We start from the raw sequence: 21,646 nt of genomic DNA on the forward strand, positions 1-21,646 counted from the left end.
CTTACTGACCTGGTTCGGTCAACATCCTGCAGTTTTAACTTCAATCTGTCAGCACAGCAGTAACCTGCTATGTCTTATCAACCTCAGAATTGTATTATAGTATTATCATGGGTTCATGTCAACTATCATAAATAGGATGGCTTACCCACTTTGCGGCCACGACCTATTTGCGGCCATCAAACTAACGAACCATGACGATATTCCTCACGCGCTTTCGTCCACTTGTCCCTCGTAGCTCTGGGAAATTACACTAAAATGCATCCACAAACAAAAAAGTTACGATCGAAAACCCGCCCGAAGAAAAAAAAACGAACCCTTTTTTCATATCGCCAACTACCGGTACCCATTGTTCCTTCAAAAAGCTTGAAAATCTATACAAATTTAAAAGATAAAAAGATGAAACTTGGCAGGTCAGCAGGTGGGTAGAGTTGTGTTTCTTTTAACCATCTTTAAAGTTTTGCGTTCCAACATTTAAAGGAGGGGGAATAGGGGGTGCACATTTCAAATACGTCGATAATATCTTTGTCGACCAATTTGCGATCACCGTGTTATTGTCTGTTTGATTGCTGTGATACCGGTACCGTACCGGTACGGCACTTTATTTATATTTTGACGAGTGGTGTTCTTAAAATATATGACGGTCAGAAATGCAATTAGGCTATATGTTTAACTTTATAGAATATATTCAGACATTACACATTTCTTAATTAAAAAAAAGACAGTTAAAAAGGAAACTTACTGAAAGTTGCTGAAATACCGGTAGCCTACCGGTAGTAATTCTCTATCTATCTAGCCTTTGAATTATTACAATATTGTCTCATTATCAGCGAAACTAAAACACAAGACGACGGCAAGTGTGAAAGTTTGTTTATGGACACAGTACAGCAGTAGGCCTACAGGTCAGCAAGTTCATCACCTGATCAATGTCAGACAACATCTTATCTAGCTATCATTCAATACGATATGATTTGAAACAAATCACAAAATTAAAAAATTATATCTCTAAAATTCAAAACTTATCAGCAGGCTAAAAACCATAACGACGTGAAAACAAACGCAAAAGAGTCAAGACAGCAAGAGGAAACCTGAAAATTTCCAGAAATAAAATAAATCGCTGATATACTTGAGTAACTTTCAGACGAGATTGACCCGACCTGAACTCGTGACCTTCGAACCTATCATAACTTTTGCACAACTATCATTCTTCAACGACTTTATCCATTTTCTTCACACAATTACTCGTACCGGTATTAAATTCATTGTGCAATAACTAAAAGAGTGGCTAATATTAAAGATTGATATCTTATCTATTTATTTTATTAGAAAGTGACGCAACGCACTGCAATTTGAAATTTTGACTCGATAACTTCGTTGGTGTTTGCATTGCAGCGGTTCTTGTATTTGCTTGATGCGAACGTGACCTACCGTACTGAGTGTTCGTTTTTTTTCGACACATCTAATCAGGATTGCCGTATGAAGCCTTCTCCAACAGTGAGCGATATATCTATTACATTTTAAATGGCTGGTACCGGTATACCGTAGACTTTTGCCAGTTAATTGATTAAGCAAGATAAATAGGGAAATGGTTTCTTTCTTTTCAGTTTTGCATTCGGAAATTAGATCATATTAAAAAGATTTGTATCTGCAATTATCGTTCTGATATGCAGTTTTTGCAATTCTGTATTTGTGAATGTGAGGCCCTTTCATAAATCCTTTTGCTGTTTTGATTATTCCATGTCCTGATGTCTGAAAATTACACCAAAATTCAAAGTAGATATTCTTCCTGTAAGACAATAAAATCTTCTTAGTGGGGGAATTCCTCCCCAGTTAGAATAACCTGGCTTTAAAAATATAGAAATGAACCTATTTACCAACCATCTATGTCAGTGAATACCAATCTTTTTCATTAAATTCCTCCTTTCACCTATTTTTAATGTTTTTTTTCCTTCCTAGTTACTCATAAAAACTAAACATAAAAACCCTGCCTCTGCTGCTCTGTGTTATGCTCAAGTCGCACTCATACTTTCATACAGTTTTGGTAGTAGAATAAGTAAGCGATATCAATTATGATATTAATAAAGAAATGAAGAATATTAGTAGTAATACTAGGACAGCAAATTCTAAGCAAAATTTAGGATAGGATAGGATTTACATATTTATCCCGGGGGAGAGGAAAGCCGATAAGACGGCTCATCCATATGGCGAACCACGGCCTCTCGTCCGGTTACCATTCCAAGTCGAGTATGGGATTAGTTTTACTGTATTGTTTGTTTTCGGAAGCATGGACTTGGTGGTGGAGGAAGCCGTAACCGACCAGCGGTTACGTGAACCACCCAACGACGGCGAGGAGTCCAGCAATCCTCTCGCACATAACCATCCCTGCATGGGATTCGAACCTGCGAACCCACGCAGAGTGATTAGAGGTGCGGTGGCGAGCGTATTCCTAACGCTTAGCCTGTTGAGCCACACCGCCGCGCCGAGCCGATTTCTGCCCAAGAATGGCGTGGCGGTGTGGCTCATCGTGCTAAGCGTTAGGAATACGCTCGCCACGCACTTCTGATTACTCTGCATGGGTTCGCAGGTTCGAATCCCATGTGGGGATGGTCATGTGCGAGAGGATTTCTGAACTCCTCACCGCCGTAGGGTGGTTTACGTAACCGCTGGTCGGTTACGCCTGCATCCGCCATCAAGTCCATGCTTCTGAAAACAAATAACTAACTAATCCCATACCCGACATGGAATGGTAACCGGATGAGAGGCCGTGGTTTGCGATATGGTTAAACTGTCTTATCGGCTCCCTCGGGATAAAGATGTAAATCCCTTCCTGATTGGGTAACTTTGATCTATGTTCTTTATTCAGATGAGTCTTCTAGGATTCTCAGTTGTGGGGATTTCAGTTGTTTGTGCTGTTGCATACTTCATTTGGCAGCGAAAGAAAAATCAACCAAAGATAACACTTCTGGATCCTGATGTCAAATATCCACTTAGATTGGCTGATAAAGAAATTGTTTCTCATGATACAAGGTATTCACATGACGAAAAAGACATTTGACTAACAAATATTGTTAATTTTAAGCTTCTATTTGTGCTGAAATAGGTTCTGATACAGAATATATTCTTAATTCGTCTTTGTAATCAGGTGCATAGCCAGGAAGTATCATACATCATAAGGGGGAGGGATGTGAGATTTATACTTGCCAAGTCAGACCGTATCTGCTAGCCGGTCAGGAGGGATATTCTGGGTTTTAAGGGTTTTCAAGCTATGAAATAAGGCTCTGCATGATACAGAAGAAAAATGCTTTGAAAATCTTTTTTTTTTTCATTTTAAAAGATTGGCTTTGACCCTCAACCCCTCCCCCCTCTGGCTAAGAACCTGACACCCTTTCTTGCATGATCTCGAAATAACAAAATCCATTCGCTTTCCACAGGCGTTTCGTGTTCACTTTACCATCATCAGAGCATATCCTTGGTCTACCTATCGGACAGCATATCTACTTATCAGCTGTTATCAATGGAAAATTGATAATTAGGCCATACACCCCGGTGACATCTGATAAAGATAAGGGACACATGGATCTTGTTGTCAAGGTAATGTTAATTGTAATTTTATTACTTTACTGCAATAAGGTAACATCGATGATATGGAGATTGGAGACTCAATCCTGTCACGAACCATACTGTTGTGTCATTAACTCGGAGAATAGACGATGTTTGTAGACAAGGCTGAAAATCAACATGAAACAATGGGAGCCACAATACAGTATTCCACATGAGACCTCTCATCTGGTTACCAGTTAGTGTCGAGTATCGCATGGGAATATAATATAAAACAGTTATAGTGCCCACTGACAATAATTTTGCTCAGAAATTTAGAGCCTTCTTACTTCCGAATTAGTGCCAATAACCTTGCTCTGAGCTCATTCTCTCTATAATAAATTTTTTTTAAATTTTTTCTGATATAGGTTTATTTCAAAGATGTTCACCCCAAGTTCCCAGAAGGAGGAAAAATGTCTCAATATTTGGAAAGTCTCCGCATCGGGGATACAATTGATGTTCGAGGGCCAAATGGGCTTCTTATTTATGAAAAACCTGGTTTGTTTTCCATCAAACCTGATAAAAAGTCGGAGCCAATGAAAAAAAGTGTCCGAAAAGTAAGATTCTGATTTACTTGCACTGTTTAAATGCTGGCATTTCATAACTGGTTCAGGTTCTATTAAACAAACCGTCAAGAAAATCTCATTTTGGTAGTTTCCTAGGTTTTTATCAACTATTATACTGAAAATAAAACAAGTCACTAGATATCACAACTAGCATGAGGTATGCTCAAGGACGTGGCAAACTCTTCTGCTACCTGGGCGAACTTCTGGTAATGATGCTCCTTATACCTAACTTCAAAATAATTCGGGTGATAAACAAATTATAGATGTTGTTATACATAAGAATGAATAAATTAAGGGTTAAGTAAGAGTGAAATGTTTGTATTATTGTTAATTAAATCATCAAACTAAGCAACAGACTCACATGTACAATTTGCTGCCGGGGCAGCTAGCCCTATGAGTATGACCCCCTTCAGACGCACCCAAGGGTACGCTAGCTAGATAACATAAATCATACTCTCTCATGTGATTGACTAATATCATCTTCAGATTGCTTACTTCAAACCTGGATGACCTTGCCAACCAAACTGTTGTCCCTTCTAATGTCTTTGCACAATCTGGACCATTATTCATTATGAGGGACTCCTTACCTAATATTTTTTGCGCAGGTTCTTGGACAAAGGAAAACTTGTGCACTTTCCCCCGATGTTAGATTGAGCATTGAAATGAATCTTCCTATGTTTCTGTCCCGGGGAAGATTTTAGTTTATTAAACTTTATTTTCACTTTGTGGTTATGGTGCTATGTAGGTCACATTGGATGTGAAACTTCAAGTCTTATTTTTTGTCAATTATCTTCTAGATTGGAATGATAGCAGGAGGAACCGGGATTACTCCAATGTTACAGATCGTACATCAAAGTCTGACAGATCCTGATGATTCCTGCTTGCTATGGTTGCTGTTTGCTAATCAGGTAGGCTTATGCAATTTTTGTGCAACATCCATGCATTCTAAACGGTGACAGCACATTTGAACTCACGTAAATTTGAACCCATACATTTGCATTCGTATATCCGCGGGTTCAATCTATATGAGGGTGCTAAAATCCATAAGTTAGGGTTAGTATGGGTTCGAATATCCGTAAAATCAAAAAAATTTCCATAGGTGCAATAGTATACAGGTGCAATTGTTGTGAGTTCAAATTACGGGTTCAAATGTACGTGGGTTCAAATGTAATGGAACCATCTCGAACAAGTAAATGGTGAACTATTTTTTTACTTATCGATTTTAATCGCTAAGTATGTTGATAGGTATTTGTCTGTCTGTATGTATGTCTGTTTGTCTGTTAGATGCACGCGATATCTCACGAAAGCGAGATTGAATCTGCTCCAGATTTTGCATGTGCATTCATCTTATCTCGGACCAGAGGCCTATTGATTTTGGGCGAATTATGTCGTATAATTAGCGAGTTATCAATCAATTATTGATATAGTGATCTAGATTTTTGTAAAGCGAGAGAATTTTGAGACCCGCCGAGTGTGTGTGTGTGTGCGATGCGCAGTGCGCAAGTTACAAGAGCGGATGAATCGAAACTGCAGTTTCTGTTTTGGGGGATCCCCTAACTATCGATCGATAAGTCTTCGGTTTCCAACCGATATTCTCGTTATACAGTTGGTAACTGGACAAAGGGTCTTGCTTACTATTTGATGAATCTGACCTATAGAGGTTGAGACTCTGACAGCAAAGAAAGACAAAGTCTGGTCATCTCGGTCAGGAACTTGGCCACGGGGGTCGCGAAACCCCTGCCTTCCACACACACACTTTTTGAATGTAAAAAAGAGCATTTTTTGTAGCTTAAAACGCTTTTTATACCCTTAAGACCCTTAGAAACCTACATTTTCTGGCCTTCGATCAGACCCGCTGACTGTTATTACTTATCGATCTTAAGATCGGTAAGTATGTTGATAGGTATTTGTCTGTTAGATGAACGCGATATCTCACAAAGGCGAAGTAGAAAGGTGCACTATGGAGTAAGAGCGCTGTTTTGGGGGATCCCCTAACTTTCGATCGATAAGTCTTCGGTCTCTGACCGATATTCTCGTTACTTGTCTGTTAGATGAACCCAATATCTCACGAAAGCGAGATTGAATCTGCTCCAGATTTTGCTTGTGCATTCATCATATGTCGTACCAGAAGCCTATTGATTTTGGATGAATTATGTTGTATAATTAGCGAGTTATTAATTAATTAGTGATGGGACACAAGGTGTCACTATGGAGTAAGAGCGCTGTTTTGGGGGATCCCCTAACTTTCGATCGATAAGTCTTCGGTCTCTGACCGATATTCTCGTTACTTGTCTGTTTGTTTGTCTGTTAGATGAACGCGATATCTCACGAAGGCGAGGTTGAATCTGCTCCAAATTTTGCATTTGCATTCCTCATATCTCGGACTAGAAGCCTATTAATTTTGAATGAATTATGTCGTATAATTAGCGACTTTTTAACTAATTAGTGATGGGACACACGGTGTCACTATAGAGTCATGAATAAAAACTGCAGTAACTATGCATTATTGGACACGTCAGTGGACATAACGATCGTTTTGCATTTTATGCTGGCACTCTTCTTGTTCGTTGACATGTTTTTAAAAAGTCGCTTTTCTCTTTAATTACTGGACCAATCGCTTTAAAATTTTCAGTGCTCAAAGATCAAATTTTTCGCTAGAAGGCAATTACTTTTATTTATTTCAAATATTCCGGTGTGCCATGACGTAATCCGAATTTGCCACATGTCCATATATTTGAGCATAGCTCTCTTGTTATATTAGGTTTTGGTTATCTTTATCCCTGTCACCAGAACATTTGCGATTGAGACGCATACCCAATTCTAAGTTATCCTCTTGTTAAATTAGGTTTTGGTTATCCTTATCCCTGTAATCATAACATTTGCAATTGAAACGAATACCCAATTCTAAGTTATCACATTCATTTTTTCAGACTGAGAAAGATATTCTAGTCAGAGAAGAATTGGAAGAGTTTGTGGCGTCTTATCCTGATCGATTCAAATTATGGTACACGTTGGACAAACCAAAAGATGGTAGGTTACAAATATAGGATCTTATTTGCTACAAGCATTAAGCCAAAAATTCTAAGTAACTCATTGATGATAAGGCAAAATTCACTCACAGTAATGGAATGGAGGTGGACTATTCAGAATATCAAAAGTATTTGAATTCAAAACATTTGGATGATAGGATTTGGTTTGAACCTTTTTTGATTGAATTCCCTATTTTACTCCCACAGGCTCGCGGCCCACCAATGCTAAGATTCCCTTTAATTTGATTACTGTCATTTCTTATGAAGAACACAAACATGGTAAAACAGCGTGTCATGGCCTTGTGCAGTGGTTTCCAATCGGGGGCCTGTGGAGCCGTTGAATGGGGGCCACAAGCAGGGTTGTCCAAAACGAATCGAATATTCGAATGTATTCGAATATCAAAGTATTCGAATACCTTTTTGGCTGATTTTCGAATAATTCGAATAGTAGACACTTTTCGCCGTAAACGTGGTGTTTCGTTTTACGGGAATCTTCAAACGACTTTTTACGCTGTCTTACGTATTGTAATGACGATGAAATAGAATCGGCACTTTGATTGTTTATATTCTGTGCGACCTTACGTCGCATAGCGTTGCGACACATTTGCACGTTTGCGTGGGTGGACATTGGCGAAATGTGTCTACTAGGCTTCTAATTTACAAATTCATTTCCATTACGTCGAAAAATTGACAATTACCATATTTCCCGGCTAATAAGTTGCTTTTCTAGGCCATTGAGATAAAGCGATTTGTGACCCTTTCGTTTTGCCGATTCAGCAGAACACGACAGGAAAACACAGCTGTGAAATAACCAGTGGACGTACAGTGTATTACTTATCACATTTCAAAATTATTTCAACATTCGGGTTAATAGGTTGTCCAAAATGATTGTCGCTTTACAACTTAAATTTATTAGATTCGAATATTTTGCGCAGCACAAAATCATCTTAGTAAATAGTTCAATACCTTTAAATACAAACCAATGGCAACCGTTATCCAAATCAGTTCCCAAGAGCGGGATAAAGTATAAATTCTTTTTCCGACTTGTGACAATTTTTCGTGAGTACAAAATAAGAATCAAAAACTAATTATATTCGGCACAATATCACGGCAATCTGTGGACATAAATTGTGTGGCAAACTCGCGATTAATATTAATTTTGGATTCCTATTTTCGTATTTTCCAAAATACAACGGTGATCTGTGGAATGTGTGTAAACTACCCCATTATAAATAGTTTTTGATTCCTATTCTCATATTTATAAAATAATAAAAGTATTATTACTCAAACATACAACGGCGATCTTCGGACCTAAAATGTGTGGTAAAGTTCCCGGATATAATTAATTTTTGATTCGTATTTTTGTACTCACGAAAAAATTGTCACAAGTCGGAAAAATAACTCATACTTTATCCCGCTTTTTGGCAAATAATTTGGATAATGGTTGGTATTTAAAAGTATGGGCGTTTTACTAGGATGATTTTGTGTTGCGCAAATATTCAAATCCATCCTCGATACCACTATTGCCGTATTAATTCTGTTAACATGACTCATGGAATATAAAATATATACTAATAATCAATAATCTGCAAATATGAAATGGCTGGTAATATAGCTAGGTTGTAACTTGTAGATAGCAGTTATTCCATTGCTTATTGTATGGAAATTCCTACATACATTTAGATAAGCTTCAATTAATGGATTTCATTTTCGAAGTATTCGAAATTTCATATTCGAAAAAAATAATTTCGAATGTATTCGAAATAGTGAACTATTCGGTTTTGGCCATCCCTGGCCACAAGTCCCATACTTCCTAGTTTATTTGCTTGATAAGGTTATTTCACAGGATGTTCTGACTTTGTTGCGCATAAATTGTTTGAACATTAGGGATTCGGAATCAACCAGGCAAAATAACGCCAAGTGCTCACCCAGGGTTGAAGAAAATTGAGTAGCCAATGCCGAACCAGAAACATTCTGATCCATTCCAAATGTAATGTCTCCTTGTCTAGCAGTAGCTGCTCTTGCAGAGCCTTGTTTGGGTCATATTGTCAACTGTATATTTATTGTATTTCTGGCAACTAGCATTTTCACAGATGGCTGAGCATGACCTGTGATGTCATCAGTTGAAGATGACTGATCATGACTCTTTGAAGTAGCCATGTGCTCTCTGTACTTAAGATCTTGTTTATGGGCATTTACTAATTATACGTTTATGAGTTGCAAATTGTGTATAAACACATCATAAAATTAAGAAAAATCAGTAACATTTTTGATTCTTTAGATTGGCAATATTCTTCCGGCTTCATCAGTGAAGATATGATACGGGAACATCTCCCACCTCCAGCAAAGGACACTATCATCCTCATGTGTGGGCCGCCTCCCATGATAAAGTTTGCTTGCATCCCTAACCTGGATAAAATAGGATTCAGACAAGACCAGAGATTCTCCTATTAAGAATGCGGTTATTATTATTGAGATTCTAGGATAATTTTGTTATTAAGTATTGAAAAAAAGAAAAGATTTAATTTTTATGATTTTGTGAATTCTGAATCAGGTACGTTTGAATATGCTGCAAAGAAGCAGAAACACTCTCCTGATGAATAAAGTGAGTTCAAGATATACACCAGTAATTCCCAATTTTTATCACTCATGGCCAGTGTTCACTATTAGCGCACTTTTTTGCGAAAATTGCGAAGCACTTTCGCAACTTTTTTTAGGGACTGCGAAATAGCACTTTTTTCCGCTTTTGAAGAGAAATAGCACTTTTTTCCGATTTTGAATGGAATAAAAATTCAAAGTTAACAAATATTTTCGAGTATTAAGTTGACAAATAAGTAACATACTAGTACTTTTGTAACTCAATTCTGCATATCATAACGATATTTACCGGAATTCTAACCTATGAGATGCAGACATAGGAGATAAAGCTTTTGCATAAACGGCAAAATTCTTGTTTATAATATGATTATTATACAAGCACACCGATTCCGCTTCTCCCGCAAAAAACGCTCCCGGGTGATTGAAACCAGATGTTGGAATAATACGCAGTGCGTTTCTTTGAAGAGAGTGGTCATGTGACTATCAATGATATCGATGAATTCAAAATGACTATAAAAGTGTTATGTGTTATAGTCACTTTGGATGAATTCTGACCAAACTGCACGATTTTCAAATCAGACGAAACTTTTAGCAGCATGTCACAGATTTGCAAAATCACCAAATTCACAAAATACCATTAAGTGCCATTTTATTGTAATCACAATGTTGAAAGGGGTGGCATTTTCCGTAATTTTGCAATATTTACACAACTATTTCTCATTGATATGCGAGGACGGGTGGGCAAAATTCAATATTTTTTTGAATCGAATATTTTTAAGGAGTATCGAATAAACGTGGTGGAAACATTGAAAAATCGGCAACAAAGCCTTGTAATCTCTAATTGTTCTTGTCACCGATCGTTTTGGCGGCGATATCCAGGTTTTGGGTAATCTATATTCCCGCCCTCTCTTTTTTACAAATATGAATTCTTGTGGGTTGGCGGACATCGAAGTTTTATATTTCGGGTTTACCGGTTCGTTCACATCGGCAACAGCTGTTGAAGACATTGAGGACTCAAATTAACATTTGCGTTGGCTTTAATATTACCTATCAAGATTTGTATATTTACCGTCCCAATTTTATGCGAATGGTAATATTATTGTCCATACCGTGATGCAGATATTTATTAAGACGATAATTAACTTTCTCATGTATTTCTATTGTGATAAACTTTGCAAATCTGAAATTGTGCCAATCCTGAATGTTGATTTAAAATAGTGATTGAATAATTCGGCAATAAAGGCATTTCTGCGTGGTCATAAGACGAGATGACGTTAATGAACAGCACTTCTTTTACAGGATATTTTACGTATGCGACTTAATGCTAAAAAGATTGGGCTCGAGTGCTTTTTTTTTCGAATGCTGGAGTGCCTAATAGAGGTCAGGCGCTAATTGTAACTAATTCCCTCAGGTTTCAACTGTTTTCAACAAAACAATACCCCGGCGATAATTATAGCTAAAATGTTACCGAGCAATTCACAATTTTATTTATGGAATTTGCAAATTCACCAGTTTCTTGACGATTTTGATATTGTCACGCCCTAATTATTAGTGCAAAAAATACTCCCCTTCTTCCGCGGCGATTTGACGGGTTCTTTGTTCCAATCTTCAGAAAGTTCTGACACGGGGGATATAGAATACTGAATCCGGAGGGTTGAATCCCTGTCCACTCACTGGTGATTTTCCGTTTTGAAATGCGTGAAACATTCTCTATTTTAAATTAAATGACGTTTCGCGGGCTAGAGTTCTCCCCGGAAATGATGTGTTCCAGGCGTTAGTTAGACGATAGATAAAACATTAGATTAATAATTTTCGTGACGCCCCGTTTTCGAAAATACAAAGTTATATCGCAAAAAATGCGTTATGATACATTTGGAATGAATCATTATTTACGGTTAATTCAGATCATATTTTACTCTTCATGACACCCGGTATCCGAAAATACAGTTGTATCTCGAAAAATGTGTTATGTTACTTTTAAAATAAAACATTTTTGCGATTAATTTAGATCATATTTTACTTTTCAGCACACCCGTTTCCGAAAATACAAGGTTATATCGCGAAAATGTTTTTTGTTACATTTAAAATAAAACATTTTTGCGATTAATTTAGATCATATTTTACTTTTCAGGACACCCGTTTTCGAAAATACAAGGTTATATCGCAAAAGGTGTTTTGTTACATTTAAAATAAAACATTTTTGCGATAAATTTAGATCAAATTTTACCTTTCACGGCAACCCGTTTCCGAAAATACAAAGTTATATCACAAAAAAATGCGTTTGGTTACATTTATTTTGCATTCCCAATAAAATACATATTTTCCCTAATTAAGGTCGTCGATGAATCTGTTCCTGTCGTTCAAGCTGGACACACGTTTGGACGAGTGTGGGGCGGTTTTTTGGTCGACGATAAATTAAAAAGTTGTCATATGTTATTTGTATAACGATAATAACTGAAAATTAAGATTTTATAATAGAAGTGAATTTGTCTCAAGATGGTATTTTACGATTCCTGCCAACAGAAAATAAACACGCTGACAGGCTTGGTTATAATTGATATTCGTTTAATTTATTTTACACTATTAATAAACGCGCCAGACCAATTGCGACCATATAAATTGCAGTCGCATCGGTATGGACTGTATGTTTTTGGCGCTCTCACATTAATAATAATTTTCAACAAAACAATACCCCGACGGTTATTAAAGCTGATTTCGTTACCGAATAATTCACAATTTTATTTACGGAATTTGCAATTTCAAGATCTCACTTGACTATTTTGATGATTTCATGCCCTAATTATTACTGCTTAAATGCCTCAAAATACAACAAATGTAATCATTTTCGACGATAACAGGCGCAACAATTCGTAAACGAGACGTTATAACGAAATTCGCGATTGATTTTACCTCTCTCTTGTTTACAATTTTAACATCCCGCCGGCCACGTATGGTCGAATATAATGTTCACATATTCGAAACATGACTTGGCCAAGGATGGAAGGGATCACTACAGAGCTAATAGAGAGTACATACTCGAGGGTATGATATTAATATCGAGAATATTTGTGAGCATATCACAGGACGGAAATATTTTGCACCCGGCTGTTTGTTGGCAGAACAACGATACGCTAAAGTTAATTGATCGATTACAGGGAAGTATTTATTTATCATCTCACTTGCGAACATCGAGGTTTTGGCGGAATTGTACGATCATGTTGTCTTTCTTAAATAATAACTTTTTCAATAAATGTTCATTTTACTTTTGCGTCTTTATTATATGTCTGGTTTTCATTTATTTTAAATTCGAAATTGTCCGAAATACTCCAACAGGTGTATAGGTACAATAATAATAGTACTTACCAAAGTACTTACCAGGGAAGTTTAATACTCACGATGTGTAAAGGGCGTCGTAACTCCCGTTTATTAATTATAAATTTTTTTACATTCTGCTTAAAAAACAACGGCAGTCATTTCACGTAACTCTCGCGACCAAATATTTTTTGTTTTGTATGGCATCGTCTTGGCGACGAATTTATTGCCGACTGAATTTTAATTGTGTTTTAGGTTAGTTATTTTCTGTTTGTTGGTTTCTAAACTTCACAAACTTGGGTAGCAATTACTAATAATGTGAGATTTGTGCATATGAACGATTGATTATCGCGACTGGATGTCCGATATCTGAGAATGCGTAATTCTCTTTCAACATTAATTTTCAGGATATCTGCGTTCATGTGGTCGAATAAAAATTATTTATCAAATGAATTGGTATTTCGAGACACTCTCAAAATTATTTGGGATCCATTATCATATCATTCGTTTATTTTTTATATTCATGTTTTTCTCAAGGATCACCCTCGGTATATTTAGTGTACCTTCGCAAAAGAAAACTCTTTGATGTCATCGTTCCTATTAGTGTAATTGAAATATATGGAAACCTCGCAAGTGGCGTTGTGATGCGAATATTTGATACTAGGTCAGCAGCATTACAAAGAGTGCTATTTATGAATGCTGAAAGTACATGACATTACTAAACATTTTGCCAATATATGATGTTTTCTGCCCGATTTAAACTAACTCGCACGCAAACCAAGGCATGTGGACATTTAAAAATTACTTGTCTTTGGGTAAGCTCTGAAATAGTATAATATAAATGTAAATGAGAAATTAGGTCACGCTAGCTCACGAAACGGGAGGATTTTCAAAGTGATCTTGTGTAATATTTCGGAGAGAAAAGTTTGAAAGGAAAGTAGGTCAACCTATCCCCTAAAACAGGGGAGTATCCTGCATAATATTTCGGAGGGAACGTAGGTTAACCTAACTTTTAAAACAGCGGGTGGCGACTTTCAAAGTGGTTCAAAATCACAAATTAATAATTATCAGATTAGGTTTAGGGATGAATCGAAAAGTTGAATTTCCAGCGCACCTAACCCTAATTAGTTGATTGCTATTAATATTTGGGGGGGGGGGGGGGGGTATTTTGCACCGGATTTGTACAAACGATCCACCCTGTAACTAATATGGTTTCTAGCCGGCCGCGTGTCTGTTAGATGGAAGGAGTAACAAATGTGAAAGTCGCGAGTAAGCAACTGACACCGTGATACATTGCATGAAAGTTTTGTCCGCGGCAGGTGTTAGCAGATGTCATTTCGTTGCCGATGAATTCGCTTGTTTTAATTAAACATGAATTCGCTTAAAGGGAACTCGGTTAACGAAAAGGCTTCTCTTTAATTCATAATATTAACGGAGGAGCGCTTTTTCGAGTATCTATGCCGTTTTAAATGGGTTATATGAAAGGCTAGGGCACCTAACTTGTTAAAATCGGCAAAAGCACTTTCGCACTTTTTTTTTGGACTGCGAAGCACTTTCGCACTCATAATTTGCTTAGAGTTAACACTGCTCATGGCCCCGTTTATCATTTCAGTGGTATTTAGAGTATTATTATGATTGGTAGATTCCAAAACCCATTATGTTCAAATAAGTTATGCTCAACAAAGTGAAAATGCATAGTGAAATAAACTTATCAAGCACTGAAATGGGTACTTTTATTGTAAATGGAAATGTAACTGCTCTGTAGCCCTATTGGGGGGCGGGGGGGACGAGGGTTTTTTCAGAAAAACCGTTACTTCAAAGCAAGTCACTTTTTTAATAAAACTTGCTGTCACTTGTTTAGAGAACTCCACTCTGTCATAATTTTTCTGACTAAATTGTACCAGAATTGATCATATGTCGCTGCTCGGTTTTCTTGTATTAGTGAGATTATAGGATAACTTTAGTATTCAGTGAGAACAAAAAGTCATTTTTATGATTTTTGAATTATTTTGTATGTTTAATTTGTTGCCATTTACTGCACAAAAAGTAGGAAGGTCCTGATAGAAAAAGCAGATCAAAAATCTGCTTTGCAGAGTTGTTTCTTGATGTAAAATCTTCAAGCGTAAAGTTTTATATTCTGCTGTAGCAATTTAGAAGTAGTTCTGTATGTAATAACTTAGATGTGATTGATTCTAATTTCTGATTAAACAATCTATTCAAACGAGCACATTATTGGGCCTAAAATAGCACCTGGTCCATGAAATAATTGTGTTATGAACAGCTGTCGGATTGGGATTTTATGGTTGGTGGGGGAAATCTTAGTGTTGACGAGGGCTACACCAAATGGCTTGGCCGATCGGATTGTGGAACACGGGACGGCCTGTTGCACACTCCTGGCTTATGTTATAGGTCGACCTACAAGTTCATTTTACAGATGGGATATTTTGAACCAAAAGTTGTTTGCAGTATGTGCTATTGATCTGTGTGTTCTAGCTTACAATTCCTAATTATATTTTCAAACAATATCTGTTGGTGTAATAATGTTTGCATGTTGAGAAATTATAGAATGTTTCATATCAAAAGTTGTGCACCTGGTTCTATTTTTTCTATGATTTTTCTGCTTCGCACATCTGAACCTTTATAAATTACTCTTTCATGCTGCGAGGATCCCAGTTTGTGTTCCGCTGATCAAATAAAAGCTTTTTAAATCAATTGATGGTTTGTGTTTAACATTTACACACAACATAGTTGCAAAGTTATTCAACCATGTACATTTTAGACCAAACTTGAAGAAGACGCACTCATAGCCAGGGTTCTCAAACTTCTGGCATTGTGGAGCCTGTGAAGGTCTTTGGACAGTTAGCAAATTCAGTGTTTTTACAAGCAAAGAAATAGCTCGCGGAGCCCTGGGACATCGTATGGAACATTTTGAGAATCTATGCTCTATAGCAGGGGTTGGCAAGGTTATTTATTGGACCAGGGCCCCAACGTAAAATGTTACATTTTCTGAACGATATTCAGTGTTACAAAAACAAATGCGGAAAACAACAAGCCTCGTGCCAAAACTAAATTTAATCTCAACAAATTCCTTGAGCTATTTTTTAGCTAAACATCAAAATTTGGCTTTAGTTTAGTTGTGGCAGCCAGATTGAATTACCAAATGGGCCGGATCGCCTACCATTTGTTTCTTGTACTGCTGGATACATAGGCGTGTAACCTGGGGGCCATGCTATCTCTCTCACTTAAAGTTTTCAATGTTCGTTTTTTATACCGATTTTGTGGTTATTATTTTCTTCCATTCATGAGCAATTCACTGATAATCCGACAAGTTTTGGCTTACTTTCAATCCTTCTCACAGACGAACCGACCGAGATGGATAAAATTGTACGTTTGATCACTCCAACAGCGAAGCAAGTATGTGGAAAGCCTTTTTAATATATTGTTAGATATTAGTGCCCCTAATCCTCATTTTTTTTTTCTAGTCCGTTTTTCTTCAAGGACTAGATTTATCAATAACTGGCAAACTATTTTCAAAGCCTTGGTATTTCTCATGGCATATTCCAATTCATGGTTAAGAGACAACAAAATGGAACAATTATTGTATTTTGCATAATATATATATATATATTTACAATAAATCTTCTTTCAACCAAATTAAAAGTTCACATCACAGACAGTGGGTTAGTGAAAAAAATATTGAACAGGCACCTTGGAAGGAGTATGGCATTGGTAAATGAAGGGAACAAAAGGTGGCTGCTCATTCTGGACAGAAATGATCTGAAAGTGCTTAAATTACAGGAAGATAGATGAGTCAGTCAGTAGTTTATTTTATCACAATTGGAAAAACATAATTAAGATAAAAAAAAATGCAGTTCAGTGTGAAAGGAGACTCGATAAACCTTGTATCTAATCAGAGTTAGAAACAATATTCACAAAATACCGCTCCCATAGTATATGAACCAACATGGTGGAACATAGTCGGTGTACCAGGTAAGGCCGTCATTTTATTCCAATTTTCCTTATTTTAGTTCTATTACGAATTCGGTGACTCCCGTAGTATTTGTACCTGAAATTATGGCCTAACCAGGTACACATACGACGTTTCGGTGTTCGCCATCTTGGTTCACTTACTACATGAGTAAGTAAGTACCCAATATTCTCCAAACAATTTCAATAAAAAGTTACATGAGTTGAATTCTTTCTTTTCAAACCAGGTTTTTAAAGCCCTTTTGCGGTGAAGCCCCCAATATCAGACTTTCTTGAGTGATATTTTTAAGACAATATTTCCCACAACAAAAATCCAGAATTACAGAATAAAAGTAATCTGACAATTAGCTTTCCAAACACCTTCACTAAATTATTAAAACCAGCACACCACATGCATTTAAAAAATATATACTGCAAATATTTTACCGATATTATGAGAATAAAGCACCATAAACAAAAAAGGGTACTCCTGAAGTATGCGCACCAAGATGTCGCACAACCTGGTACACAGCCTGAGTTCAGGTTGTGCGCCATCTTGGTGCACATACTTCGGGAGGTCCAAAAAAGTGGTTACTAATCAGAGGCCATGGATGGGTTCATAAAAACATCCGGAGGATTTATATGGACATAAAACCCTCAAGAATGAGATGATTGACAAATTAAGTGATGATTAGTATTGCAATTAGTGGTCTATTAGAGTTCAATTTCATATTTATCCCAGGGATGGGACAAAACCCAAAAGGACCGCTAGGTTTCTAAATGCCACAAGCAAATGGCTTCACTAGATTTCATTAGCAATTGCTACTTTAATTCCAGATTGACTATGATTTCTTTGTTTATTAATATGCTGGCTTATTTATTTTTAAACGTACAGCAAAAAATAACTGATTGAAACACAATAATCGCAAAACTATGTTCTACTATGAAAGACCAAGGACCACTGATCATGAGGTTACCGTATATACTCGCCGATAGGTCGCACTATTAGTTTTGTGTTAAAAAAGTTTAATTTAGAGTTGACTCGCACATAAGTCGCACTGGAATTCTAGAGATTCGAAAGGCCTTTCCATAGCTTTTCTGCATAGATAACTTCCTATTTTGTTTTTTTTGTATGGCTTGATAAAATCTAAATATGTTTATCGACACCTGTGAACGATAATAAGTGCATGTACGCAAGCGCAGACCATACGATTTTCATGAATAATCAGCTTGCAATAGCCGAAAACTTTCAATTTTGTTCAGACTTGGTGGCGATTTGCACTTATTTCGAGCGATATTTTTTTTTAAATATAAGGAAAAAATTGCGACCTATCTGCGAGTATGTACGGTAATTAAAAGAATGGCTTTTTATGTAATGTACAGAGAGTCTTTTGACATAGATGTGGAACAAAGAAAACAAAAATATATATATTTCTATCTATTTATCTCTACTAACAAAAAATAACTGCAAATCTGATGATTGATTACACAATATTATTGCATTATTGATGCGGAACTGCAAGAATATGGAATGTTGGCGAGCAGATACTTACGGTAACTATAGTGGTATGCAGGGGAGTTGCGGGTTGGGCCCCCTACCCTCTTAAAATGTAAAAAACAAACATTTTTTTGTATAATACATTGCAATTTTTCATAGCTTGAAATGCTTTTTAGACCCCCAAGACTTCTGAAAAGCCCCATCATTTTCCAGCTGGACAGGCTAGCTGTTACGATCTAACTTGACAATTAGAAAATCTTGGCTTTACCCCTGGTGGCATCCCAAGTCTCATCTCATGCCTGCATATCACCCAGAACAAAAATTAAAAATTTGAAAATTACTGGTGAGCAATAATAGGGGCTAAACTGCATGAAAATCCAATATATATCAACAAGCAAAGACAGTCCTGGTATATTTTCCGATACCATCTGATTTTATAAAAATGGAATATAGCAAAAAAAGATTGGGACCACTGCTTTACAGGTATATTTCAGTTGTTCTCAAATGATGGGACACACCCCACAGTGGGCGTGAACAGTTTGAGTGGGCGTGAAGATAACTGAAATATTTATTAGATTTGATCTTGCCAATCTTATTTAGGATATTTACATCTCTTTATTGTTTAAAGATTTCAGGGATCTGTTGTCATTATTTACGTTCCATCCACATATTTTCGACGTGTTTTTGAATAAAACATAGTTTCACCTTACTATCTGTTATTTGTAGCATATTGTTAGCTAGTTATTTTTGATGTGGGCGTGCGACTTGACCAGTTTTAAAAAAGGGCTTAAAAATTTGAGAAGCACTGGTCTAGATAAAATAGACCTTACCAAAGCAGACCAGACAAGAAGAAACATACAGGATTTCTCTGAATACAGAATTAATCTCTTGGATACCCTGAGATTATTTTGAAGAGCTTTTGAAATAAAATTAAATATATTTGAAAATATTATGAAAAATTGACGAGCATTATCAATGTTATCTGACATTTTTTGATATAATTTGTTTGACAATCAATAACTTTTTATGCAAAATGACTAGCGAAACCTCTTTAGTAACATGTGAGATAATGTGGTACAGAATTTCTACTCTTATGAAACGGATCATAGATACCCACTTTCAAATGCGGAAGCTAAGAGAATAAGAAACCCATAATGTGAATGAACCGATTTGTAAATCTCAGGGTAGTCCAAAGTTTAGAATATATTTGATTTTTAGGCTGGATTCGAGGTGAAGGTTTCGGTGACCGTACATTTGAACCCACGTACATTTGAACCCATGTGTATATTCGCGGGTTCAATCTATATGCGGGTGCTAAACCCATGGGTTAGGGTTAGTATGGGTTCAAATATCCAAAAAACAACAAAAATTTTCATAGGTGCAATAGTGTGCAGGTGCAATCGTCGTGGGTTCAAATGTAATGGAACCGAAGGTTTCCAATTTTTCAGATTTCAAATTCCATACTTCTAGTGATGGAAATCAAGGTCGAAACATTTGTATTATGAACAGACAATTAAAGAGTTAATAACCCAGTGTCTGGTATTACTTTTCCCGACTCCATAGCCTCAAATGTGACGACAACAATATAGGTATAAATTTAAAGAAATTAAACTTTGTGGAACTGTAAATTGCAAATTTGGACAGAAAAAGATTTGAAGAAGACAAAATACATAATGATTCGCACCATAAATTAAAGATTTAAAAAATTTGTTAAAACGAAACTAAAACGTCGTGCATCTCCTCGCCAGTCGGAAGATCTTGATCAAAATTAGAATCAAGAATCTGTAGGACGTCAGCGATTAAATTCAATAAAATCCCAATCCATATACTCCACGAAAAAGTATAAGGATATATATTCATCGATATGAGTAAAATTAAAACTTTAGAGAAAAGTTGGGTGGCATGAGTTTTTGCATCCGATGCAGCATGGAAAAATAACCGCATCCATAATTTATTAACTGCCCATCCAAAGATACCGCTACAGATACTTCCTATGTAAAATCTACTCGCATTTAAATGCGGAAAAGATTTTGCTTTTTCATAATGTCCAAATGCAAATATTAAAGGCAGCAGAACACAAGTACTGAAGAAATAATTCAAATATTGCCTTTGTTGGATAGTCAGATTAGAATATGGCCAATGTGGCGTTGAATACCATAAGGATACAGAACGATACGCTCCAGAAAATATTGCATGTGCGATGAGCCACAAGAGGGCTGTATACCATGATTGTTGTATCGCAGACCAAGATGCGATGATTGCAGCGGCAAGTTTAACAGGAAAACTGAACATGGCTATTGTACTTGGCATATGCTCGTTAAATAATAATAGAATAACGTCCCCACAGCCTTGCCCTAGTATAAACATAGGGATAGGCAATTTACTGAGGGCTATGGACCCTGATACAATAGTTCCAACATACAACATCATCGCTGGAACCCATGGGCCGATGTCTCTTAGTACCATTTGTTTTACTTTGAATCCTCCCACTGCATGCATCAGAAATAATCCAATAAAAGTCTGCCATGCTTGAAATATCGTCGGAAATTGAAATCCAAGTGAAGTCAGGACGTACTTGTTACAAATTATGGTTGACGTATACAGCACACTATAAGTAACATATTCAGATATGACTACGTCACGCCTCATGGCAGCTCTGAAAGAATGTGTAGAAAATGAACATATACTACTGTACCATGATAAAACATGAGCCTATTTGCCCTTACAAATGACAAAAAAACAATGCTTGAAACAATGAGGGCACATTCTAGTGAGTAGTGACCCTACTTAAAGTCTCAAAAAAGCCATTGCTTTTGGTAGTTTTCCATTTTTCAGTTTCGTTCATTCCAAATTTTACTAGATTTATTGGTTCACCTTCATATGACCCTGTACAATTTCTTTTACATTTATCCAGAGGTTTACTGATTTAACGGTAGTCGGTAGACATACAGACATTCAGTATAGGCCTATATAGCCATATTACGTACGGTACTGTCAATCAATCAAAATAAATGGTTGATTGACATTGCTGTACCGTAATTTACCGTAAAAGCACGGCTTTTTTGAGACTTTAAGTAAGCCAC

At 36.6% G+C, this 21,646-nt stretch overlaps 2 protein-coding genes across 3 annotated transcripts; one reads left to right on the plus strand and one right to left on the minus strand.

Annotated features, from left to right (window-relative positions):
- The first annotated feature begins 1,267 nt into the window (after positions 1 to 1,267).
- On the plus strand, positions 1,268 to 15,214 carry LOC120342281 (NADH-cytochrome b5 reductase 3-like). 2 transcript variants are annotated; one of them, XR_013474965.1, is made up of 8 exons: positions 1,268 to 1,491; positions 2,861 to 3,024; positions 3,429 to 3,588; positions 3,963 to 4,151; positions 4,958 to 5,068; positions 7,091 to 7,190; positions 9,471 to 11,750; positions 11,958 to 15,214. XR_013474965.1 is itself a non-coding variant. In XM_039411048.2 (7 exons), the coding sequence occupies exons 1-7, from the start codon at positions 1,474 to 1,476 to the stop codon at positions 9,641 to 9,643; spliced, it is 915 nt and encodes a 304-aa protein (XP_039266982.2). In that variant the 5' UTR covers positions 1,268 to 1,473; the 3' UTR covers positions 9,644 to 15,214. The 2 variants fall into 2 exon arrangements, 1 of the variants encoding a protein (XP_039266982.2); XM_039411048.2 differs by having other exon boundaries at positions 9,471 to 15,214.
- A 3,183-nt stretch (positions 15,215 to 18,397) lies between these two features.
- Positions 18,398 to 21,310, minus strand: LOC120342280 (UDP-N-acetylglucosamine transporter TMEM241 homolog). The gene has a single exon (XM_078110955.1). The coding sequence runs from the start codon at positions 21,210 to 21,212 to the stop codon at positions 20,274 to 20,276; it is 939 nt and encodes a 312-aa protein (XP_077967081.1). The 5' UTR covers positions 21,213 to 21,310; the 3' UTR covers positions 18,398 to 20,273.
- Positions 21,311 to 21,646: the final 336 nt, after the last annotated feature.

The sequence above is a fragment of the Styela clava genome, chromosome 3 (assembly GCF_964204865.1).
Source record: "Styela clava chromosome 3, kaStyClav1.hap1.2, whole genome shotgun sequence".
Taxonomy (NCBI): Eukaryota; Metazoa; Chordata; class Ascidiacea; order Stolidobranchia; family Styelidae; genus Styela; species Styela clava.